Source organism: Prunus avium, chromosome 6, assembly GCF_965620075.1.
Source record: "Prunus avium chromosome 6, drPruAviu1.hap1.1, whole genome shotgun sequence".
NCBI classification, from domain to species: domain Eukaryota; kingdom Viridiplantae; phylum Streptophyta; class Magnoliopsida; order Rosales; family Rosaceae; genus Prunus; species Prunus avium.
The window spans coordinates 4,754,574-4,779,068 of record NC_142289.1 but is presented as its reverse complement, the minus strand read 5'-3'; the positions used below and the strand labels follow the sequence as shown (position 1 = coordinate 4,779,068).

General features: G+C 36.8%; 6 protein-coding genes across 9 annotated transcripts; all 6 read left to right on the top strand.

The window, feature by feature from the left end:
• The first annotated feature begins 1,183 nt into the window (after positions 1–1,183).
• LOC110767287 (protein LURP-one-related 10-like) lies at positions 1,184–3,213 on the top strand. 2 transcript variants are annotated; one of them, XM_088255403.1, is made up of 3 exons: positions 1,184–1,588; positions 2,556–2,783; positions 2,862–3,213. In XM_088255403.1, exons 1-3 carry the CDS (start codon positions 1,280–1,282, stop codon positions 3,018–3,020), a joined length of 696 nt encoding a protein of 231 aa, XP_088111529.1. In that variant the 5' UTR covers positions 1,184–1,279; the 3' UTR covers positions 3,021–3,213. The 2 variants fall into 2 exon arrangements, with proteins under 2 accessions (XP_088111529.1, XP_021826480.2); XM_021970788.2 differs by having other exon boundaries at positions 1,188–1,588; positions 2,889–3,213.
• A 2,832-nt stretch (positions 3,214–6,045) lies between these two features.
• Positions 6,046–7,276, top strand: LOC110767290 (protein LURP-one-related 15). Its single transcript, XM_021970790.2, has 3 exons — positions 6,046–6,465; positions 6,691–6,915; positions 6,999–7,276. The coding sequence occupies exons 1-3, from the start codon at positions 6,196–6,198 to the stop codon at positions 7,143–7,145; spliced, it is 642 nt and encodes a 213-aa protein (XP_021826482.1). The 5' UTR covers positions 6,046–6,195; the 3' UTR covers positions 7,146–7,276.
• Positions 7,277–15,342: 8,066 nt separating this feature from the next.
• Positions 15,343–16,576, top strand: LOC110768383 (protein LURP-one-related 10-like). Its single transcript, XM_021972106.2, has 3 exons — positions 15,343–15,746; positions 15,970–16,197; positions 16,307–16,576. The coding sequence occupies exons 1-3, from the start codon at positions 15,438–15,440 to the stop codon at positions 16,436–16,438; spliced, it is 669 nt and encodes a 222-aa protein (XP_021827798.2). The 5' UTR covers positions 15,343–15,437; the 3' UTR covers positions 16,439–16,576.
• Positions 16,577–17,491: 915 nt separating this feature from the next.
• Positions 17,492–18,762, top strand: LOC110768393 (protein LURP-one-related 15). Its single transcript, XM_021972122.2, has 3 exons — positions 17,492–17,905; positions 18,131–18,355; positions 18,439–18,762. The coding sequence occupies exons 1-3, from the start codon at positions 17,636–17,638 to the stop codon at positions 18,583–18,585; spliced, it is 642 nt and encodes a 213-aa protein (XP_021827814.2). The 5' UTR covers positions 17,492–17,635; the 3' UTR covers positions 18,586–18,762.
• Positions 18,763–19,491: 729 nt separating this feature from the next.
• LOC110768400 (uncharacterized) lies at positions 19,492–24,438 on the top strand. 3 transcript variants are annotated; one of them, XM_088254330.1, is made up of 10 exons: positions 19,492–19,747; positions 20,962–21,043; positions 21,139–21,217; positions 21,431–21,522; positions 22,797–22,821; positions 22,929–23,040; positions 23,198–23,491; positions 23,567–23,635; positions 23,730–23,972; positions 24,057–24,438. In XM_088254330.1, exons 5-10 carry the CDS (start codon positions 22,806–22,808, stop codon positions 24,313–24,315), a joined length of 993 nt encoding a protein of 330 aa, XP_088110456.1. In that variant the 5' UTR covers positions 19,492–19,747; positions 20,962–21,043; positions 21,139–21,217; positions 21,431–21,522; positions 22,797–22,805; the 3' UTR covers positions 24,316–24,438. The 3 variants fall into 3 exon arrangements, with proteins under 3 accessions (XP_088110456.1, XP_021827825.1, XP_088110457.1); XM_021972133.2 differs by having other exon boundaries at positions 21,428–21,522; XM_088254331.1 differs by having other exon boundaries at positions 19,492–20,862; positions 21,428–21,522.
• Positions 20,090–20,707, top strand: LOC148293518 (uncharacterized). Its single transcript, XM_088254131.1, has one exon. The coding sequence runs from the start codon at positions 20,090–20,092 to the stop codon at positions 20,705–20,707; it is 618 nt and encodes a 205-aa protein (XP_088110257.1).
• Positions 24,439–24,495: the final 57 nt, after the last annotated feature.

Sequence of the window (24,495 nt, the reverse complement as noted above, 5' to 3'; positions counted from 1 at the left end):
AAAGAGTAAAAGAGATTTATTTTCTCTAATTTAGATTTATAAAAAAAGAAAAATAGAGAGGAGGGCAACTGGGAATCTTACAAGAGCAACTCATTTGGTTTAGGTGGCAATTGATGATGTGGCTGGCGGTGAGGTGAGGAGGGGAGGTTGGTTTGGTTGTCATGGGGTTGGGTGGGTAGTCTGAGGGTTGTTTGCTGGGCTCTTTTATTTATTTATTCTAATTGTCTGTTTTTGTTTTTACTTTTATTTTCTTGAATTAACAGTGTTAACTTAGAGTTGAGTCCTTAAAAGTCATTTTACAATAGGTTAAATTTGCCTTTAAAATTTTGAAGATAAGGTGTGTGGGAAAATAGGACAAGAGGGTGGGAATAGCAGCACTCTAAATTCAGGAACCAAGACTTAATACACCCACCATAGAACACTTCAACTTATAAATTGGGGTAGTGTTGTTGGAATCCGAAAAATATAATAAATTAGATTTTAAGTTAGATTAGGTAATTTGCTTAGTTGAATCCTAGTCATTGGATTTTATTTGGAAAAGTGGATATTTTAAATAGAAAAATAAAGAGAAGGACTGTAGGTGGTTAAAAATGAAATTTATGGGTCCAATCTTAATTTACTAAATAAAATAACGCTTTATTTCTTGTTGGGATATAAAATAACACTTTCAAACAAAATTATCTTCACCATGCCTACACAATCCAAACGTATAATTATTTTCAGTCCCAGATATTTTAATATGAATTAGCACAGGCTTGTCGCCATGACTTCGTCTCATATAAATTATGAGATAAACTTCCACCTTCAAACTTTGAAACCAAAAAGTTGGTCTAAAATTTTTAATAAGAGGATTGAATTGTTTATCTGTTGATATCTTCATATGGGGTAGTTTGTTGCTCCTGTTTATCTGATATTGCGTATTAGATTTGTGATTTCTTACTGGGTTACTTGTATTGCTGTATTTGTACCATCCTCTTCGATGAGTTTTTCGTAATGAAATTTCATCATTCAAAAAAAAAAAAAAAAAAAAAAAACCAAGCCACCTTTCAACCCTCTATAGACTATAGTATTTGTTTAAAAGTCCGACAATTTCAAAGTCTACGCATTGGCTTGACTTGCTTTGTTTTAAACTTAAACGGTCAATATACGAAACACGTTTTGGCCTGTCCTCATTTCATAAAAGATCAATCTCACCATTCACCACACATTATTGCCGTTCTTTCTATCCTAAACCAAATCAAAATACAGGTGCTCATCGGTATCCGCCATTTCTCTTACCATGAGACAACCAGAAGCTAGCGCACCATCGTTAGCCAACGCTAATCCGGCATCATTAGAGTACGCTGATCCTGGGACAACAGCCTACGCTCATCCCGCCGTTTCGATCGTCAGCCCTCACTTCTGCAGCCCCCAACCTGTAGATATTGCAATTGTTAGAAAAGGTTTGATCATAACCGATGGCAAATATGAAGTCTCTGATGTCAATGGCAACGTCATTTTTAAAGTCAAAAGAGATGATTTAAGCCTTCTTGCCCGCATGATCTTACTTGACACAGCTGGTTATCCCATCATCTCTCTAAGAAAGAAGGTAAAACTTTGTTAGTTAACATAACACATGAAAAAAACCACATGTATAGGGTTTTTAATGTAGCTTTTGCACTTTAAGCTAGCCTTGTTTGTGAACGTTTAGGTTTATAGGGTAAGAGCCGAAGGGCCTGTTCGGTAACGTTTTAAGGGGTTGTTTTCATTTTCAGAGAACAAAAATTGTTAGTGTTTTAAATGTTTTTGATTCAGAAATCACAGAAGAAAACAAAAAAGAAGAAGCAAGAAGAATTGAGGACTAATGCTCTGCTATACGTGTAGCAGAGAATGTTCATTCACCATTCTCACTCTTACAACCTCACGCACTTAGTGTGAGGAATATATCCGTTAGGCACAGTAGCTGGATCCCTTACATCACAAGGTGATCTCAGCCGTTCACTTAGGCAACCAATAGGAAGCTTACACTTGTCTTAAAAAAAAAAGAATAAAATGAAAAACTAATTAAACTAACTCTTAAGTCAGCTTAAGGCTATAATTCAACAAAAATGAGACAAAAACACGTTTGGTGGCCCAAAAACAGAAAACACTGAGAATGTTTTCATAAAATGAAGACAAGTTCGTGTGTACTTGTAGAAAACATAAAAAAGTTGTTTCCATTCTCATGGGAAACGTTTTCATAAAAATAACTCAATATTATTATTTCAAATTGTACTACCAGATACATTTTCATTCTTTCTGTTTTCTGAAGATGTTTTTTAATTAATCTACCAGACGCATTTTCATTTCCTGAAAATGCAAATTAATTTTCTTGTTTTCATTCTCTGAAAATATTATCTAAAAACGTTACCAAACGGGCCCTAATATTTTTAGATTGTGAATTTGGTAAAACATAATAGTTTGAATTCGTAGTCTGATAATAAATTGACACACAGTCTTCCAAGAGAACATTTACGAGAGTTTATACTAATTCTCTTGTATGTACTTAACTGACTCATATGTATATTTATGTGCAGTTCTTAAGTGCACATGAAAGATGGCAAGTTTTTAGGGGGGATAGCACAGAAACAAGGGATCTGATTTTTAGTGCTACGAGGTCTTCGATGTTCCAATTTAAGACCAAATTGGATATTTTCTTAGCAAATAACATAGCCGAGAAAGCACCTGACTTTAAGATCAAAGGAAGTTGGTTTGAACGATCTTGTGTCATATATGGTGGGAACTCTTCCACCATCGTTGCCCAAGTAAGATTACTACAATTAATCTTATTATTAACTACATTAATATTAATTAATTACTGCACTGTGTATTGACTGCGATAGAGTGTCTTTGTGGGGAAAATATTGCAGATGCATAAGAAGCGAACAGTTGAAAGCGTGCTGTTTGGAGAGGACAAATTCATGGTGACAGTGTACCCAGGCATTGACTCTGCATTCATCATCGCGCTTATTGTGATTTTTGATAAGATTAATATAAAATAAAATTAATACCAAGGATTGAGTAGATTAGTTTGGATCTACTTTCTTACTCTAATGAGGAAACTTGTTGCTATCCCTTTAGCCTTTGCCTTTGTATGTATTCATAAGTATTAAGATTTATGTTGCTCGATTATAATAATCTTCATTTGATAAATGACATGTGAATGTGATGATGCGCGCACTCGTATTGGTTTGACATGTGTGGCTAAAATCTCACTTTCCTCATATATCTTTTCTTCTTCTAAATTTTCAACCTTTGTTGCCCTCATGTTCATATCTTTCTCCACATTCTCTACTTGTATTGGTTTCTTTCTGTTTCAAATTTCTCAAATTTTGCAAGTAATCAAGAAAGCCTCTAATATACTAAACACGTACGATTTGCCCAAAAAAACTTATTTCCCATGATCTCATATATAAAAGGAGATTTACATAAGGGAGTATTTTTGTTCATCACTTTAAGCTAATGTGTAAGCTCACAACCTTTCTCAACATTTGACACGTGTCCATAAGCATAATCATGGTTACATTAATCAAAGTAAAAAATTAACCATGATTATGCTTATAGACACGTATTAATTATTAAGAATAGTGATTCAACAAATATTAAGATTATAAGCAAACTCACCAAGATTATTGTGTTTCCATAAATCAAGTTTTTGACCCTCACTCTTCGACAGAGGCGGCCCACAGCATGTGTGGGCTGTGCGACCGCACAGGGCCCCCAAAATTAGGGGCCTCCAAATGTTTTAAAAAGCCCAGCAATATATTATATATTTTTTTATTCCAAAAATATTACTATCATTTCCTGGACAGATTGTTCCTTCTTCACAGGGCCCCCAAAATTTAGGGGCCTCCAAATGTTTTAAAAAGCCCAGCAACCCAGCAATATATTATATTTTTTTTATTCCAAAAATATTATTATTTCCTAACGGACAGCAGATTGTTCCTTCTTGATTCTTCTTCCATCTTCCGTCCAAACACAAATCTCCTTTACTCTTTGGCAACTCAAAAGGCGCTCTATGTGCATCTCTTCTCTCAAGTCTCCACCACACCTCTCTCTCTCTCTCTCTCTCTCTCTCTCTCTCTCTCTCTCATATTAGAATTTAGAAATTATAAGTTGCATTTGGAATTAGCCATCATATGATTGCAAGAAGAAACCTAAAAAATCAGGTGAATCTCTATCCCTAATTTGTCAATGCTTTTCATATATTGTTTTTGTAATTATTTTAACAGACTTTTTGTTTTGTGAAAATCAGGTGAAACCGTCAAAATCAGATGAAAGCTGCAAAAATCAGGTTCTATTGTCCTCTTTTTTTGTTATGATGTGTGTTATTTTGCTATATTAGAAAAATGTTTAAAAGAAAACACTCATCTGGATATAGTAAGCTCCAACAAAAGAGAAGAGTTGAAGAATTAACTCAATCTCAAAGAGGTGCTCTTGATAAATTCATTATTAAAGAACCACAAGGTTTAGTTGAAAATCTTGAAAATGTAGGTCATGATGAACAGGCTAATGAAAATGTGGAAAACTTAGGTCATGCTCATGTTGAAAATGATAATGTAATCAATGAGGAGGAACAACCAAGTCAATCTATTCCTTTAGATATTTATGATCCTAGGACTTGGGATGGTCTAGATTCAAAATCAAGAGATGAATTATTGGCAAATGGTCCAAGAAGAGATCTATCAATTGAGAAGGGACCTAGTGATAAATTTTCTAGACATTTCTCCTCAACGTTTTACACTCGTTATTTATCAAATGGAGATAAGTATGATAGGGAATGGCTGGTGTATTCCAAGCATTTGGATAAGGTGTTTTGCTTTTGTTGCAAGTTTTTTAAAAAGAAGGTTTGAACAATACCAAACATTTGAGGATATATTTGGTTTCTTATTTACTTTAAATAAATTAAACTCATTCGATGCAAATAATTTAGAATCATGTTGTGATCATTTGGAAAGTTTTTTAAAACATGGCATGTCTTCTGATCTTGATGGGAAAGATTTGTTTGAAGAGTTAAAAATCATACGAGAGATTCTCCCAAAAGAGGCAAAAACAGCCACTGAAATTTTGAGTTCTTTAACAAGACTAAACTGTTTTCCAAATGCAATTACTGCTTATAGAATATTATTAACTTTGCCTGTTACAGTTGCATCTGCTGAGAGAAGTTTTTCAAAATTGAAGTTATTGAAATCTTACTTGCGGTCAACCATGTCACAAGAAAGATTAAATGGTTTAACTTTGATATCTGTTGAAAGTGATTTCTTGGAAGAACTTGATTGTACTCGTTTTATTAATGATTTTGCAGCTCCAAATGTAAGGAGGACAATTTTTAGATGATTCTGTAGCTGGTTTGGTTGCTGGTTGATGATTGTACTTGCTTGGGTTCTTGAGTGTTGCTGGTTTTGAAGTATTTTGCTTCATTTTGCTGGGTGTAGTTTTTTTGTATGTAAAAGAAAATTGAATAGATGAGTGTGTGAAAATAGACGAAGGATGATCTTGATTCTATTTGTCTAATGTAATTGATGCCATATAATGATTTCGGTTTAATATATTTATGATTTATGAATTTTAAAATTTGAAAAATTGTTATTTTACTTATACATATGGGGCCTCATCAGCTTTCTTCGCACGGGGCCTCCATATGTAATGGACCGGCTCTGCTCTTCGACATAAGGTAATTACAAGTATAGTTGGTGCAACAAATATTCCTAATAATAGAACTTTAATTATGCACCTAAATATCCAAAATCACAACTATCTGTTGCTTTTTTTTCTTTGTTACATACATATGTAAAGATTACGTTATACTTATTTACACAGAAATAACTGAGTCAATACCATTTAACATAAATAATTCTCAAATCACAAAATTGGAAATGAAATATTTGTCTTTCATCCATGTCATTATTGGATATGGGATTTATTCGACAACATGTCCCCACGCACTACGTCCACGCGTTCACAAGAGGGCTCCGCCACTTCATGGCAATTGCAATTTTCACTCTCAGTCGGATTCAGACCCGCCGACAGATTCCCTCCCACTATCCGAACGAGAGGGTCAACTCTTGTCTCATTTCTCTATTCTCATCCTTCAATAAATAATACCCAAACAATCTGATCAGTGATCACACCCCAAAAAAAATCAAGCTCTGCAAGTGTGGGTGAGAAACTAACGACATGTCGTATGCGGTGCCGGTGCCGGCAGCTGGACCGAGCGCTCAGCCACTGGCGAACCCAGTGACGGTGGTCAGCCCACAGTTTCAAGCAACGTACCCAGTGGATCTGGTGATCACCGAGAAGATGATGAGCCTCAAGGAAGGTGCCTTCACAGTCTCCGATGTCAACGGCAATCTCATGTTCAAGATCAAAGGCTCCCTGTTCAGCCTTCACGACCGCCGCGTTTTGCTCGACGGCGCCGGCAATCCGATCCTGTCTTTTCGACAAAAGGTACCCACCTGTATTTGTGTTTCATGGATTGGCGACACGTGTACGTACTGATATAGTTATAGTGAATCGCAGTAATTAAGTTAAATTTGTTAATTACAATTTACATCCCTATGTTGATCTCATATAAGGTCAATTCAAAACAGCTCTAAAGCACTGAAAAATTACACCCCCATGTTTCTGCTTTGATCTAATTTGATCATAGTGCTGTTATTTGGGTTGATTTAGATATTGACAGCGCATAGGAGATGGCACGTATATAGAGGAGAGAGCTCAGAGGCCAAAGATTTACTTTTCACTGCGAAGAAGTCATCGCTTTTCCAGTTCAAGACTGAATTAGATGTGTTCTTGGCTGCTAATACAAAAGAAGAGCAATATGATTTCAAGGTCAAAGGAAGTTGGGGGGAGAGATCATGCACCATATACACTGGAGATAACACCATCATTGCTCAAGTAAGATTTAGCATATTATCCATCAGTTTCATCATGATGCATGATGATGATATAACATATATAATGTATTAATGTGAATGCAGATGCACAAGAAACATGATGTTAAAAGTGCTTTGTTTGGAAGAGATGCATTTGGAGTTACTGTGTACCCTCATGTTGATTACGCCTTCATAGTTGCTGTTGTGGTCGTTCTTCACGAGATTAATATGGATAGAAGCGGGGAAGACTGAAGCTGTGATGTGAATCGAGATGAATAAATTAGTGATTTTCACTTGTAATGTCACTTAACCATTGGAATTTCCAAGACTACTTCTATTGTGTTTTCTGGAATCTTTTAAATGAATAAATGAATGTTTGTGCCTCTGCTTTTGGATAAATTTTGAGTGGCACCGCTCTATATTCTCTCGTTGACTTGATCTTAAACATGATTAGTTACCAAAAGAGAAAGGCAGATTAATGTTTTAGAAACCGTATATATATGACACGAAGACACCTAGAGATGTAAAGAGATATATATTATTATTAATTAATTTCTTATATCTTTTGCTCGTTGACCTGTATTATGTTTGCTATTTCTACATCATCATATAACTTATAAGCCTCCCCTTCATTATTTCCTATCTTCCCTTTGCATAGGAAGAATGGGCACTGCAAGAAAATAGGCCTTAGTTAATACTTCATAGTTGAGGTTGTAAAACAATACTGCTCAAGAGAAGAGTGGTGAGAGCTTTGCATACCATCAACATAATGGTGTAGCTGTATTTATATTGATATTTCAAGAGTTAATAATTACAAACGGTTACATGAGAAATCCCTATTTACATGGGAATCAATTTGTACATTTGAAAACCCAAAAAGGATAACTGAATCAATCTATACATTTGAAAACCAAAAAAGGATAACCATATCAGAAAACAATTCAAATTAAGTCCAGGCAAACTAGGACTTCTCATCCAAAACAGATAAGGACTTTGAATTCAAACTTGCAGATAACGTCTGTCTAACATCCCCCCGCAAGCTGACAGGTCTTTGAACAACTGGAAGCTTGGACACCAAGTACTTGAAACGAACAACAGACAAGCCCTTGGTAAACAGATCAGCAATCTGATCTTGCGAGCACACAAAATGAACCAGTAGCTCATCTCTAGTTACCTTCTCTCGAACATAATGAAAGTCCACTTCCAAATGTTTGGTTCGAGAGTGAAATACAGGATTGGAAGCCATGGCTAGCGACGACACATTATCACACCAGATTTGAGGAGGGGATAAGCGTAGCCGCAAATCACAAAACAAGGAACGGAACCAAGAGAGTTCTGCAACAGTATGAGCAAGCTGTCGATACTCAGCTTCTGTGCTGGACCGTGATACAGTTTTCTGCTTTTTGGAACTCCATGAAACCAAGTTCTTTCCCAAATAAATACAAAAACCACCAGTTGAATGTCGAGAATCCGGATTACCAGCATAGTCTGCATCAGAGAAAGCATTGAGCTGCAATTCACAAGGATGATACACTAAGCCATGATCATAAGTATTTTTGAGATAACGTAAGATTCGTTTGACTGCAGACCAGTGAGTAGAGGTAGGATTTTGCATGAACTGACACACTTGGTTCACAGGATACGCAAGGTCTGGTCTTGTGATGGTAAGATACTGTAATGCTCCTACAACACTGCGATAAGTAGCAGGATCAGAATAGGGCTCTCCCTCATGCGCACTTATCTTCTGACCACTGTGTGTAGGTGTGGAAATAGGCTTGGCGTCTGCAAATTTAGTGCGTGACAACAAATCAAGAGCATACTTGGACTGAGTTAAGTGCATAGAGTCCCCATTGTAGTCAACCTCAATCCCCAAAAAATAACGCAATGGCCCCAAATCCTTCATTGAGAAGTGTCTGTTCAGCTGCTGGATAAGTAAAGAAATTTGATATTGATCATTGCCTGTGACCAATATGTCATCAACGTAAATCAACAAAATCAAATAAACACCATGTTGATGAAAAACAAATAATGAGTAATCACATGTTGATTCTTGGAAGCCAAGTTCAAGCAAGTAATCAGAGAACCGTTGAAACCAAGCCCTTGGTGCTTGTTTCAACCCATACAAACTGCGCTGCAACTTACATACGTGCTGAGGAAACTGAGAATCAATGAAACCTGCAGGTTGTTGCATATAGACATCTTCTACAAGAAAACCATGCAAAAATGCATTTTGAACATCTAATTGTCGCACATGCCATTTCTTTGTGACTGCCAAGCTCAAAACTAGTCTAATGGTACTATGTTTTACCACTGGACTGAAAGTTTCGGTGTAATCGACACCTTCCTTTTGATGAAAACCATTTGCAACTAACCGTGCTTTATACCTCTCGATGGAGCCATCAGACTTTCTTTTAATCTTGAAAACCCACTTATTTGGCAGCAGATTCATGTGAGATTGAAACGGCACAAGAGTCCAAGTTCCATTCCGTTGCAAAGCACTAAATTCTTGACTCATGGCATGCCTCCATTCTTCCTGTTTCACAACTTCACTGAAACAAGAAGGTTCAATATATTGAACATACATACTAGCATTCATGGCATATTTGGGATTCGGCTTCCGTATCCCAAGTTGGGACCTTGTTACCATACGCGGATGTGGTGGAGAAGAAGATGGTGAAGATTCAGCAGCAACATCATTGGAAAAGCCAACATCAAACACAGGATTATCATTTTGATTATTAGGCACTGATTCTTGTATTGGAAGAGAAATATTTGGAACTGGTGGAGGTTGGGTAGGTTGAGTAATTGGCGTGAGGGTAGGGTTATTTAGTGGAGGTGGCACATGAGTTCCTGAGGCAACAATCATATTAGTAGACTTAGGAAAAACAAGTAAATCATCCGGATTACAATTACCTGAGTTGAAGCCGCCCTCCTTAGAAGATGTGAGATCCTTGAATGGAAAATTGTCCTCGTCGAATAGGACATGGCGAGACACATAAATTCATCTCGTGGACAGATCCAAGCACTTATATCCTTGATGATTCAGTGAATAACCTAAAAAGACACATGGTTTGGATTTGTGTTGAAGTTTATTAGTGGTATATGGCATGAGCCAGGGAAAGCATAGACATCCAAAAGTTTTGAACATATCATAACTAGGAGACCTACGAAACAGTGTTTGAAAGGGAGATTTATTTGACAAAACTCTAGTTGGCAAGCGATTAATTAAATATATGGCAGTCTGAAAAGCATCAAACCAATAGGTATTAGGAACGGAAGCATGAGATAGAAGAACAATACCAATTTCAACAAGATGCCTATGTTTTCTTTCGGCTAAACCATTCTGTTCAGGATGCTCAGGACATGAAAACCTTTGGATTATACCATGATCAACAAGATAATTTTGAAACGCATGCTTAGTGTACTCTCCCCCTTCATCACATTGTAAAGATTTTATGAGAGTGTTGAACATTTTCTCAACATATTTTTTAAAACGGATAAACAGATTAAAAACTTCATGTTTGTGTTTCATGGGAAAGATCCAGGAGTATCTTGAAAAATCATCAACAAACAAGTGATAGTAGCGGTAACCTTGGACTGAATTTATTGGAGAACACCACACATTAGAGTGTACAAGTTCTAGTGGAGAATTTGAAATTGAACTAGACAGACTGAACGGCAATTTTGTACTTTTGCCTAAGGGACATGAATGACAAAAACTTACATCAGAGGTACCACGAATTGGTACTTGTTTATTGGAAATTAAAAACCTAACAACGGAACTAGCTGGATGACCAAGGTGATAGTGCCACTGTTGTGCAGAAACTCGAGTGCCTACGAAAGCTGAAAAGGATTTATTGGAGAGTCCACCGCCCAAGATTAAATGGATATAATCCATTCTCACATCTCCCTTGGAAAAGCGTCTTCCGAGTCTTGAGGTCCTTTACAACAAAGCAATCAGGAAAAATTAGAATATAGCAATTGTTGTCTGAGGTAAATCTATGGACAGAGATTAAATTGGTAGAAGCTGATGGACAATGTAGGATATCATTAAGAGAAAACTTGCAAGAATCAGTGTTAACAGTGGAAGAACCAAAATGAGAAATATGCAAACTAGTATTACCTACACCTCCAACCTGTTCATTACCAGCATACTCCTTTGGATTGATAATGTTTTGCAGGTCCGGAGTAATATGTGCATTTGCACCTGTGTCGAGAAGCCAAGTTCCATTGGATTGGCGAGAGATGGTGGTGGGAGATGAGGCCATGGCAGTGAGACGTTTGGCTGGAATCCTTCCTTCGTAAGCCACATTCATACGCTGGAAACAATCGACAGCTGGATGACTAGACCTTCCATATATCTGGCAAACAATTCTTGGAGTAGCAGATGTTGAAGACTCCCCAAAATTGGTAGGACGCTGAGTTGTAAAAGTTCAACGAGAAGAACCTCCTCGTTGGTTTGGAAAGCCTCCACAAGTAGGCGAAGCAGCACCACGTCCAGAACTTCGAGGATGGAAACCACCGCGTCCGCGAGCAGCAACAAAAGCCGAAGGTCCATTGTCCGGCATTGGAACAACTTGCTCCACCATCCGACGTTCAGCCGTCAAGAGAAGAGCTTCAAGAGTATCATAAGTGATAGGAGTATCACAAGCTTGAACCGCACTGACAATCATATCATAAGTTGGACCAAGATTGTTCATAATGATCTGAACCAATTCATTATCATTGACTGGCTGTCCATCAAGAGCTAGGTTGTCGGCAATGGCATTCATCCGATCGAGGTAGTCATTGACAGACAAATCACCTTTCATGGTTCTGAGTAATTCATTTCGCAGATGCAAGATCCTGTTTTGGGACGTGGAGGCATATCTTCTCTCCAAGGCCTGCTAGGTTGTGCGAGCATTCTGATTCCGGGATACAGTAGACAACACAGATGGTGTAGGAGAACTATTGATCCAACTGAGGATTAGTTGATCCTGTTGAATCCAGGTAGAGTACGCAGGATTGGTCGTAGTGCCTCCAGCAAGAGTGGATGATGGACAGACATTGGTACCGTCAACAAACCCCATGAGGTCTCGACTTTTTAGAGGGGGGAACGATCTGTGCTAGCCAGAGTGGATAGTTAGATCGATCCAATTTGATGTTGATGAAAGTCGGCATGGAGGTTGCAGTGGCAGATGGAAGTACAGTGGAAGTAGGAGAGGTGCGATCCCCATCAGTGGTAGTCATGGAAGACAATCAAGTGTTTGGGAGAAAAAAAAATAATAATTATGGATCAAGTTGTAAGACTAAAGGCCTGATACCATGTAAAACAATAGACTGCTCAAGAGAAGAGTGGTGAGCTTTGCATACCATCAACATAATGGTGCAGCTGTATTTATATTGATATTTCAAGAGTTAACAATTACAAACGATTACATGAGAAATCCCTATTTACATGGGAATCAATCTGTACATTGAAAACCAAAAAAGGATAACCATATCAGAAAACAATTCAAATTAAGTCCAGGCAAACTAGGACTTCTCATCCAAAACAGATAAGGACTTTGAATTCAAACTTGCAGATAACGTCTGTCTAACAGAGGTTTCTTGAAAATCCATAATTTTGATGTTTTCTAAAAAACGTCAACTATATATCAGTTTTCATGACGTTTTATAAAAAACTGTAATAAAACCATAAGCTAATGAAATATAACTTCGACGTTTTTGAAAAAAACGTCAACTAAAGAAACAATTTCGTGAAATCTATTATAGAAAGTAGGGGTGGGTATTGGGATTGGAAAACCGGGACACCGAGTCAGACCGGATGGAAAAAACATAAGAAAAAAAAAAGTTTTTTGCATCAGAAAAAAAAAAAAATTGTTGATAAAAAAAGTTAACAAACCGACACCAAATCGGTTTGAATCGGTTTGAATCGATTTCAATTCCGATTTCACATCTGACTAAACTGGACCAGATCGGTTGTCCTCATATTCCTCACATCTCCTTTCTTCTTCTAAATTTTCAACCTTTAATTGCTTATCCTCATATTCATATCTTTCTGCATTGGTTTCTTTTTGTTTCAAATTTCTCAAATATTCAAGCAAACCCGAAAAGTCTCTAATATACTAAGGCCCCGTTTGGGATTGCTTTTTTTGGCCAAAAATTCACTTCACTTTAAAGTTAAGCAGTTTAAGGTGTTTGGTAAAAAGAAAATATCCTGATTATTTTAAAAGCAATGGCCTTTTGACAGCAGCTTTTAAAAGCAGGCTCTGGGTTGCTTTTCAAAGCTGCTTTCAAAAGAAGCAGAGATGAACATTTAATGAATTTTTTTAATTCCCAAAATACCATCATTCATTTTAAAAAATGACACCACCTCCACTTCCGCATCCAACTCCACCACTTGCACCACCACATTCACTACCTCCACAACCACCGCCACCACCACCACCACCACATCCTCCTCCTCCTCATCCTCCACCACCACCACCACAACCACCACCTCCTCTTTCACCTCCACCTCCACCTCCACCACCACCACCACAACCACCACCTCCCCCAAAACCTTCACAACCAACATCACCACCATCACCACCACCACCACCACTTCCTCCTCCTCCTCATCCTCTGCCACCACCACCTCCTCCACCTCCTCCACCACCTCCACCACCACCTCCTCCTCCACCACCACCACCATGCTGCCACTGCCGCCACCACCACCACCTCCACAACTGCCATCCCCACCACCACCAACTCCACCTTCATCACCACCACCACCACCTCCACTCCATCACTACAACTACCACCACATGATTAGTATATAACACTTTTAACATCATGTCTATTTTAGTCATTATTCACAGTTACAACAATTTTATATTAAAATTTACGAAACGTTTTTTACACTGCTTTTTGTACTAACAGCACTTTAAAAATATTGTTTACCAAACATGGAGCTGCTTTACTTTACAGCTAATTATTTTCAAAGCACAGCAGAAGCAACTTTTTTTAAAAGTGACAGCAATCCCAAACTGGGCCTAAACAAGTACGATTTACCCTACAGAACTTATTTCCCATGATCCCATATATAAAAGGAGATTTACGTAAACAACCTTATAAAAAGGGATTATAAGCAAACTCACCAATTGTCGTTCCCATATATATGGACATTACTTGTAATTTCCATAAGCTAATTACAAGTAATTAGTGCAACAAATATTCCTAATAATAGAACTTCAATTATGCACCTAAAAATCCAAAATCACAACTAGCTCTTGCTAATTTTTTCTTCTATTTTTTTAAATTTGTGAATATTATATTATACTAATTTATACAGAGCTAACTGAGTCAATTACCATATAAAATAAATAATTGTCAAATCACAAAATTGAAAATGAAATATTTGTCATTCATCCATGTCATTATTGGTTATTCGATGACATGTCCCCACGCACTACGTTCATGCGTGCTGTGTTGTCGATCCAGCTTTTTTCTTTGGTTTTCATTGTGTTTTTTAAGCAAGTACTGCAATCTACTGTAGACGCCATGATTTTGTTGTAGCTTTTGGTCCACTCACATGGATTTTGCTCTAGTTCAGTGTTTGGAGTTGGAAAAGTGATTGTTGCTAGTTTGTGTGGGATCGAGTTTTGCCTGTGCAAAATAAGAGCTTTAGCCATGTTGTTGCTACGAGTCTCTTTGGTTTGCTGGAGAGGATGTGGTGCGGTGTCCTTGTTTCTATGTTTATTTTAGTCTCATAATTCTCAGAAACTCAATAGGAGTTTGTTGATGTTTGTATTTAGTGTTCGACTTTTCGATGTGGATTTGCCGTTACTACCGTTGCGCGGTGGATCTGTATTGTAGGTTTGAGTACATGTGCTTTTGTCTACCGAATTGGAGGTTTTAGGTTTTTTCTGGCATGCGTAATTCTCTCCAGATCAAACCAATTTATTTTTGTGTTTGGTCACTGGTGATGTTGTACTCATATTTGGTATTGTGGCTACTTTGTACTCTTTTTTTTTTATAATGACTGTAGGTGATTAAAAATAAATTTTATGGGTCTAATCTCAATTTACTAAAACTTAGGCTTTATTTTTGGTTGGGATATAAAATAACACTTTCAAACAAAATTTTCCTCACCATGCCTCCACAATCCAAACGTATAATTATTTTCAGTCTCAGATATTTTAATATGAATTAGCACAGGCTTGTCGCCATGACTTCGTCTAATATAAATTATGAGATAAACTTCCAACTTCAAACTTTGAACCAAAAAGTTGGTCTAAATTTTTTAATAAAAGGATTGAATTGCGAGGAAAAAACCAAGCCACCTTTCCAGAACCCTCTATAGACTATAGTATTTGTTTAAAAGTCGACAATTTCAAAGTCTACGCATTGGCTTGACTTGCTTTGTTTTAAACGGAAACGGTCAATACACGAAACACGTTTTGGCATGTCCTCATTTCATAAAAGATCGATCTCACCATTCACCAAACATTGTTGCCGTTCTTTCTATCCTAAACCAAATCAAAATACAGGCGCTCATCGGTATCCGCCATTTCTCTTACCATGAAACAACCAGAAGCTAGCGCACCATCGTTAGCCTACGCTAATCCGGCACCATTAGAGTACGCTGATCCCGGAACAATAGCCTACGCTCATCCCGCCGTTGCGATCGTCAGCCCTCACTTCTGCAGCCCCCAACCTGTAGATCTTGCAATTGTTAGGAAAGTTTTGACCATAACCGATGGCAACTTTGTAGTCTCTGATATCAATGGCAACATCATTTTTAAAGTCAAAGGAGCTCGTTTAAGCCTTCGTGACCACAGGATCTTACTTGACACAGCTGGTTATCCCATCATCACTCTAAGAAAGAAGGTAAAACTTTGTTAGTTAACATAACACATGAAAAAAACCATGTATAGGGTTTTTATGTAGCTTTTGCACTTTAAGCCTTGTTTGTGAACGTTTAGGTTTATAGGGTAAGAGCTTAATATTTTTAGATTGAATTCGTAGTCTGATAATAAATTGACACACAGTCTAACAAGAGAACTTTTACGAGAGTTTATATTAATTCTCTTGTATGTATATTTATGTGCAGTGCATAAGTGCACATGATAGATGGCAAGTTTTTAGGGGGGATAGCACAGAAACAAGGGATCTGATTTTTAGTGCTAAGAGGTCTTCGATGTTCCAATTTAAGACCAAATTGGATATTTTCTTAGCAAATAACATCGCCGAGAAAGCACCTGACTTTAGGATCAAAGGAAGTTGGTTTGAACGATCTTGTGTCATATATGGTGGGAACTCTTCCACCATCGTTGCCCAAGTAAGATTACTTCAATTAATCTTATAATCAACTATATTAATATTAATTAATTACTGCATCAACTGTGTATTGACTGCGATAGAATATCTTTGTGGGGAAAATATTGCAGATGCATAAGAAGCGGACAGTTCAAAGCGTGTTGTTTGGAAAGGACAATTTCATGGTGACAGTGTACCCAGGCATTGACTATGCATTCATCATCGCGCTTATTGTGATTCTTGATGAGATTAATGAAAATTAAAATTAAGACCAAGGATTGAGTAGATTAGTTTGGATCTACTTTCTTGCTCTAATGAGGAAACGATATGCATCTTTGTTGCTATCCCTTTGGCCTTTGCCTTTGTAAATATTCATAAATATTAAGATTTATTTTAGTATATATATGTTGCTCGATTATAATCTTTATTTGATAAATGACACGTGAATGTGATGATGCACGCACTCATATTTATTTAACATGTGTGGCTAAAATCTCACATTCCTCACATATTCTTTCTTTTTCTAAATTTTCAACCCTTGATGCCCTCATGTTCATATCTTTCTCCACGTTCTCTACTTGTATTGGTTTCTTTCTGTTTCAAATTTCTCAAATTTTGCAAGCAATCAGGAAAGCCTCTAATATACTAAATACGTACGATTTGCCCTGAAGAACTTATTTCCCATTATCTCATATATAAAATGATATTTACCTAAGGGAGTATTTCTACTCACCACTTTAACCCAATATGTATGCTCACTACCTTTCTTAATACTTGATACGTATCTATAAACATAATCATGATTACATAAATTAAAATAAAAAATTAATCATGGTTATGTCTACGAACACGTATCAATTATTAAGAATAGTAGTGCAACAAATATTAAGATTATAAGCAAACTCACCAAAATTGTGTTTCCATAAATCAAGTTTTTGACCCTCACTCTTCGACATAAGGTAATTACAAGTAATTGGTTCAAGAAATATTCCTAATTATAGAACTTTAATTATGCACCTAAATATCCAAAATCACAACTATCTGTTGCTTTTTTTTCTTTGTTACATACATATGTAAAGATTACGTTATACTTATTTACACAGAAATAACTGAGTCAATACCATTTAACATAAATAATTCTCAAATCACAAAATTGGAAATGAAATATTTGTCTTTCATCCATGTCATTATTGGATATGGGATTTATTCGACAACATGTCCCCACGCACTACGTCCACGCGTTCACAAGAGGGCTCCGCCACTTCATGGCAATTGCAATTTTCACTCTCAGTCGGATTCAGACCCGCCGACAGATTCCCTCCCTCTATCCGAACGAGAGGGTCAACTCTTGTCTCATTTCTCTATTCTCATCCTTCAATAAATAATACCCAAACAATCTGATCAGTGATCACACCCCAAAAAAAATCAAGCTCTGCAAGTGTGGGTGAGAAACTAACGACATGTCGTATGCGGTGCCGGTGCCGGCAGCTGGACCGAGCGCTCAGCCACTGGCGAACCCAGTGACGGTGGTCAGCCCACAGTTTCAAGCAACGTACCCAGTGGATCTGGTGATCACCGAGAAGATGATGAGCCTCAAGGAAGGTGCCTTCACAGTCTCCGATGTCAACGGCAATCTCATGTTCAAGATCAAAGGCTCCCTGTTCAGCCTTCACGACCGCCGCGTTTTGCTCGACGGCGCCGGCAATCCGATCCTGTCTTTTCGACAAAAGGTACCCACCTGTATTTGTGTTTCATGGATTGGCGACACGTGTACGTACTGATATAGTTATAGTGAATCGCAGTAATTAAGTTAAATTTGTTAATTACAATTTACATCCCTATGTTGATCTCATATAAGGTCAATTCAAAACAGCTCTAAAGCACTGAAAAATTACACCCCCATGTTTCTGCTTTGATCTAATTTGATCATAGTGCTGTTATTTGGGTTGATTTAGATATTGACAGCGCATAGGAGATGGCACGTATATAGAGGAGAGAGCTCAGAGGCCAAAGATTTACTTTTCACTGCGAAGAAGTCATCGCTTTTCCAGTTCAAGACTGAATTAGATGTGTTCTTGGCTGCTAATACAAAAGAAGAGCAATATGATTTCAAGGTCAAAGGAAGTTGGGGGGAGAGATCATGCACCATATACACTGGAGATAACACCATCATTGCTCAAGTAAGATTTAGCATATTATCCATCAGTTTCATCATGATGCATGATGATGATATAACATATATAATGTATTAATGTGAATGCAGATGCACAAGAAACATGATGTTAAAAGTGCTTTGTTTGGAAGAGATGCATTTGGAGTTACTGTGTACCCTCATGTTGATTACGCCTTCATAGTTGCTATTGTGGTCGTTCTTCACGAGATTAATATGGATAGAAGCGGGGAAGACTGAAGCTGTGATGTGAATCGCGATGCTGCTTCTTAATTACAATTAAATTATAATTATAATGAATAAATTAGTGAGTTTCACTTGTAATGTCACTTAACCCTATTGGAATTTCCAAGACTACTTGTATCGTGTTTTCTGGAATCTTACAAATGAATAAATGAATGTTTGTGCCTCTAGAAATTTTTTTCCTTTTTGAAGGGGGATTGCAAAGACCCTCATGAACAACAAATTTCTTCTTACCACGTTTCTGTTGTGTAGACTGCACCGTATTTCTTGTGGGATCAGATTCAGTATTCAAGGATGCCAGCTTGTGGAGTGCGACATCTTCCACAAGAACATGTATATTCTCGGACTCATCAGATTCAGTATACAACATTCGTCCATTGCGTTCCAAATCCAAGGCTAGCTAGTAATCCAAGTGTAGGGTGATTTTCATTTTGCACTCCATTGCTAAAACAAAAAGTCTAATATCCTTAATTAGATAATTGGGGCGAATATTAATGGCGAACAAATCGAATACTGACCATACTCAATTGAAGGTCTGATTTGAGTTAAATTGTAATACACTTGGCTTTGGTTCGGTTGATTGTGAGTTAAGTATTAATGAATACGCAACTTTAATCCAGTAATTCGATTTTCTTATCAATTTTAAAATTAAATAAATAAAACCTATATCAAATTAGACATTCGATCTAGTACGGTCAATATTCGATTTGGGAGGTTTTTTTCTTTAAAGCCCAATGAATAACATTTTAGTTGAAATTTGTAAAAAAATATTTATTTATTTTATTATAAAAAAAATCCGGTCTAGTTAGCTCTCCATTCCCGCCCTCAAGAATTATTTTTTTATTTTTTTTTTGGCGAAACGCGCCCTTAAAATTGAAGTCTCTTTCTCACATTCCTCTAAAATTCAAATCCCCTCTCTCTCTCTCTCTCTTTCTCACATTCCTCTAAAATTCAAATCCTCTCTCTCTCTCTCCTTCAAAAACAAACTGCGGATTGAGTTTTTCTTCATGCTCAATCCGTTTCAATCCATCTCAATTCGAATCAAGTAGCATTCTCTAGCATTGAAACGAAACCTGCTAATTCTTTTCGATGGTGCCCAGAGCCAGGTACGGCTCGTCGAACTTGAAGAAATCGAAGGTGAAAAAGACAGTCTACCAGTGTAAGCTTCACAGTCGATCTCTCTGTCTGAGCTGCTTTAGATCTAAGTTCTCTCAGTTTCATTTTGCATTGGTTGCTCTAGCTCTGGGTCTGTTTGCCTCTTTCTGTAGCTTTTTCTTGACATTTGCGATTCTATGAAAGTTGTACTGTCCCATACCAAAAAAGCACGGTCTCTTTGGGTTTTCGAATCACAATTCAGAGCTGAATTGGGTTTGAATCTTTTTTGAATATTTGTCTGATTGATGTATGTGCCTTGTTTGTGTCGAAAAATTAACTCTAGAAATTGCAATTGATTTTTCCCCGATTCATTGGAAGTAATTCCTAATCCGAAAGAGTTTGGGTTATGTCCCTGGTTAGTTTTCTTTCGTGGGAGATATGGAAAACAAGGTGCAAATTTATTTTTGAGGGCATTACAATCGATCCCAGGAAAGTGGTGGAGTATGCTGTTTCAGCTGCAGAGGAATTTGATGCGATGAGGCGTCAAGCTGTATCCAACAGGAATGGGGATGGTGTTTTCACTCCCTCCGATAGCACCTGGAAACCCCCTGTTAACGGAGCCATTAAGATTAATTTCGATGCTGCTTGGAAAAACCATGAGGCAGGCTTGGGCGTGGTGATTAGAAATCAGGAAAAGGAATTTTACTATGGATTTGCTAGTAAGCGTTACTGCAACAGTGCCTTGAATGCAGAATCGGAAGCTGCCATCGAGGCTCTGAGATGTGCAAGACTGAGAGGATACTCAAGGTTAGTGATGGAATCAGATTCAAAAGTCCTCTTTGATAATATCAAGGGTAACTTTTGCACGAAGGCCTGGACTATTCTCCCTCTGATAGAGGAGATCAGGCGCCTGAGTGCAGGTTTTTCTGCTGTGGAATGGTGTTGGATCCCTCGTAGAGCAAATCGTGCGGCTCATGACTGCAGCGATAGGTTTAAGGGCGGTGTGTCCGCAAGGATGGGCTAACCAGCCACCTCCGTCTCTGGTGCGGGTTTTGGCTTCTGATGGACTCCCTAGTCCCCCTTAATTGTAATTTTTGTGTTTTTGTCTGTGTGGGGAAAAATTGCGTTTCTAGACTCTGCGAGTTTAGTTTTTTTCCCTGAGTTTCTAATTCTCTATAGGTGACTGTCTGTTTTTTCTTCTCCTTTTCAATGAAAGCTTATTTCGTCCAAAAAAAAAAAAAAAAAAAATCCTAATCTAAACGGGTGAGTCTTGTGCAGTGATCAATCAATGCCGGCTGGAGGCGTTAATAAGCTTGGATCAAGACGCAGCCTGCAACTTCTTAATGAAACCACCAATATGGTAAATGCAGATCGCATCTGAGCGGTCCGATTAACTTGTCTATCTCTGATAAATCAAGATGAGACGAAGTTGATTTCTTTGTTTTTTGTGTACAGGTCCTTAATTCCAATTACAAGGGGAATCCAGGCCCACCCACCGCCACCCAGACCATGCTGGAAGAACTATTATTACGTGGTAAATCCTAATTTTTTGTTGCGTCCACTTTTCATTTCGTACCACCTTTCATTGGAGTTTGTTACAGAGGTCGTTGAGATATTGTGGGACCCTTGATTTTGTTTGCACATTCCACACTATCACGTGGCACTAGTGTGCCTCACTTTGTTAAGGCATTAATATAAAGCACATGCTAAAGTCGTTTTACAATTCTGATTCTCAAACACACAGCAGTCTACGATTTCTGAGATAGTAATACAAGCTTCCGTGTTCTTCAAGCTTCTCTCGTTGCTCCTCAATTCTCAAGCACAAAAGATTCTATACAGGTTCAATTTCTGACAATATACCTCTCCCTCCATCTTTCGTTTCTAAGTTTCAAATGTAATGTTCATATGCATTTCATAGTTTCATATATGAACATAGTTTCATAATTTTCATATACATTTCCTAGTTTTTCCTTGGATTTTCTTTTGAGTAGACTTATGTGTTCCATGAAAGGTGCTTGCAAACAAAAAGGGATTTTTGTTCTCGGTGGTTTCTGACCTTGCTTAGCAACTGATTATTTTATATATGGGTTTATAATATATGAGTTTCTTTATTATGGCGTCTTTTTAATACATGGTTTATTGATTATATATGAGTTTCTTTCTAATATATGGGTTTTTTTAGAATATACGGGTTCTCTTGATTATATATGGATTATATGCATAAAATATGAGTTCTTGATTATATTTGTGTTTCTTTATACTATACGGCCTCTTGATTATCTATGGGTTTTCTTGATTATATATAGTTTATTAATTTCCATTTGTAATGTTCATATGCATTTCATAGTTTCATATATGAACATAGTTTCATAATTTTCATATACATTTCCTAGTTTTTCCTTGGATTTTCTTTTGAGTAGACTTATGTGTTCCATGAAAGGTGCTTGCAAACAAAAATCGATTTTTGTTCTCGGTGGTTTCCGACCCTGCTTAGCAACTGATTATTTTATATATGGGTTTATAATATGAGTTTCTTTATTATGGCGTCTTTTTAATACATGGTTTATTGATTATATATGAGTTTCTTTCTAATATATGGGTTTCTTTAGAATATACGGGTTCTCTTGATTATATATGGATTATATGCATAAAATATGGGTTCTTGATTATATTTGTGTTTCTTTATACTATACGGCCTCTTGATTATCTATGGGTTTTCTTGATTATATATAGTTTATTAATTTCCGTTTGTAATGTTCATATGCATTTCATAGTTTCATATATGAACATAGTTTCATAATTTTCATATACATTTCCTAGTTTTTCCTTGAATTTTCTTTTGAGTAGACTTATGTGTTCCATGAAAGGTGCTTGCAAACAAAAAGCGATTTTTGTTCTCGGTGGTTTCCAACTATGCTTAGCAACTGATTATTTTATATATGGGTTTATAATATATGAGTTTCTTTAGAATATATGCATAAAATATGGGTTCTTGAGTACATATATAGGTCCTTGATTATATTTGTGTTTCTTTATGCTATACGGCCTCTTGATTATCTATGGGTTTTCTTGATTATATATAGTTTATTAATTTTTTAATATGATTTTTGCAGGAGGCAATAATGGTGGATTTTGAAGGTTATTTAAATTTTTATTTATTTTTATTTTTTACTTACAATAGAAGTTTGTTAATTTAATATCTTTAATATTTCTTTAATTTTGTACTTATTTATTCATTTTTTCAGAAATACCAAATGATTCAGATGCTCCTGTGGATAGCTCACCAGAAAGGGCTATTATGGTTGTTCCATGTGGTGACCCAAATGTTCGAAAAACCATATACCTTGGAGTCAACAGGTGGGCCAGCGAAATATATATCATATTTTGATTCATTTTTTTGGATAACTTATATGTAACTAAACATCTTTGTTTGTTATTAATTATCTCAGGTTTCTTTATGTACTTATAAATGTATATATGGCTAAACATCTTTATTTGTTATTAATTATGTTAGGTTTCTATATGCTCATGAGCAGCCGTCTTGCATTATACCAGTATATCGAATGACCACAATAGTGACAGGTAGCTTTGTTGGGGGTTTCAATAGAGGGTTGTTGGACGACGACAATCGTGTCAAGTTCGAATTGAGGAACCTCGCCGGGTTGCATTTTATGACTGGAACTTTTCGTGTTTCATTTTATATCTGGTCTGAGATTCTACTGGACGGAAGGAGGATCGCGAGACTGGGATGGCCACATCAGCTATTGAGTGAAGTGTTACTTGAATCAATATGCCTTTTTAAGAATAGGTAAATTCTTTTATATTTGATTAGTGATCATTAGTATGGCTTATTTAATAATTAGTAATTTTTAAATTGCTACAGATGTATTGCTGAGACAGAGCTTGAGAATTGGTACCAGGATGACAACCGAGTTGTGAGAGATACTATAAGGTTTACAATACATTCTATATTAATAAATTTTTACGTCTTCAGTTCTTTTAATTTTCTTTACATCTCATCACTTGCTGTTTATTTAACTTTTCAGGTTTTATGATGGAGGTATACAAGTTCGTGATGACCATTTCAACTTTTTGGGCTGGATTTTTAATCAATCCTGCACCAATTATGATGAACTGTCAGCACAAATATCATTTTGTGCGAGAAGAGGAGGACTTGAAGAACCTTACACAACAAGGTTTGAATGGACTAAACCTGGTGATTGTGCGCCAAAACAAGACATCACACAATTCTTTGCTGAGTTGAAAATGATAGTACTCTACCAAATTAGGTAATTATATAGTTATACAAGGTTGATTTATTGTGCATTGAATGTTATTAAGTGATGGAAATGGGTTTGTTTTGTATCGTTAAGGGATGGAGATGGAAATGATGATGATGTTGTGCATGCTGTGCAAGGAGATAATGATGTTCAAGCAGATGATGAAAATAATGCTATGAAAATGAAGAGGAAGAAAATGAGAATGAAGTGGAAGAAAATGAGGGTTCATTGGAAGAAATTAAGGGTACTGAATTGGAAGAAAGTGAAAATGGTGCAGTGGGTGAAAGCAAAAATGAATAGGTGGAAGAGAAGGCAAATGAAGAAATGGAATAAGATGTTGTCAAGCATGTAGCTATAAATAGCTTTATTAGTGTTTTGCAATTATTCTGTTAGCAGCTAAAGAACCTACAAATTCTTCTTGCCCAAGTCCCTAAATAATGGAATCAGAACCCTATGAACTCTCTCTCTCTCTCTCTCTCTCTCTCTCTCTCTCTGAACTTCTGTTTCAGCAATGATGGTTCATAAAATCAAC

What these genes read in the sequence shown, in the direction of transcription:
- LOC110767287 (XM_088255403.1), top strand. Translation starts at nt 1,280, where the DNA reads ATGAGACAACCAGAAGCTAGCGCACCATCGTTAGCCAACGCTAATCCG. An exon ending in TCATCTCTCTAAGAAAGAAG is followed by an intron (nt 1,589 to 2,555) that starts GTAAAACTTTGT and finishes ATTTATGTGCAG; the next exon opens with TTCTTAAGTGCACATGAAAG. An exon ending in CTTCCACCATCGTTGCCCAA is followed by an intron (nt 2,784 to 2,861) that starts GTAAGATTACTA and finishes TGACTGCGATAG; the next exon opens with AGTGTCTTTGTGGGGAAAAT.
- LOC110768393 (XM_021972122.2), top strand. Translation starts at nt 17,636, where the DNA reads ATGTCGTATGCGGTGCCGGTGCCGGCAGCTGGACCGAGCGCTCAGCCA. An exon ending in TCCTGTCTTTTCGACAAAAG is followed by an intron (nt 17,906 to 18,130) that starts GTACCCACCTGT and finishes GGGTTGATTTAG; the next exon opens with ATATTGACAGCGCATAGGAG. An exon ending in ATAACACCATCATTGCTCAA is followed by an intron (nt 18,356 to 18,438) that starts GTAAGATTTAGC and finishes ATGTGAATGCAG; the next exon opens with ATGCACAAGAAACATGATGT.
- LOC110767290 (XM_021970790.2), top strand. Translation starts at nt 6,196, where the DNA reads ATGTCGTATGCGGTGCCGGTGCCGGCAGCTGGACCGAGCGCTCAGCCA. An exon ending in TCCTGTCTTTTCGACAAAAG is followed by an intron (nt 6,466 to 6,690) that starts GTACCCACCTGT and finishes GGGTTGATTTAG; the next exon opens with ATATTGACAGCGCATAGGAG. An exon ending in ATAACACCATCATTGCTCAA is followed by an intron (nt 6,916 to 6,998) that starts GTAAGATTTAGC and finishes ATGTGAATGCAG; the next exon opens with ATGCACAAGAAACATGATGT.
- LOC148293518 (XM_088254131.1), top strand. Translation starts at nt 20,090, where the DNA reads ATGTCCCTGGTTAGTTTTCTTTCGTGGGAGATATGGAAAACAAGGTGC.
- LOC110768383 (XM_021972106.2), top strand. Translation starts at nt 15,438, where the DNA reads ATGAAACAACCAGAAGCTAGCGCACCATCGTTAGCCTACGCTAATCCG. An exon ending in TCATCACTCTAAGAAAGAAG is followed by an intron (nt 15,747 to 15,969) that starts GTAAAACTTTGT and finishes ATTTATGTGCAG; the next exon opens with TGCATAAGTGCACATGATAG. An exon ending in CTTCCACCATCGTTGCCCAA is followed by an intron (nt 16,198 to 16,306) that starts GTAAGATTACTT and finishes AAAATATTGCAG; the next exon opens with ATGCATAAGAAGCGGACAGT.
- LOC110768400 (XM_088254330.1), top strand. An exon ending in ATATACCTTGGAGTCAACAG is followed by an intron (nt 23,041 to 23,197) that starts GTGGGCCAGCGA and finishes TAATTATGTTAG; the next exon opens with GTTTCTATATGCTCATGAGC. An exon ending in GTTGTGAGAGATACTATAAG is followed by an intron (nt 23,636 to 23,729) that starts GTTTACAATACA and finishes TTAACTTTTCAG; the next exon opens with GTTTTATGATGGAGGTATAC.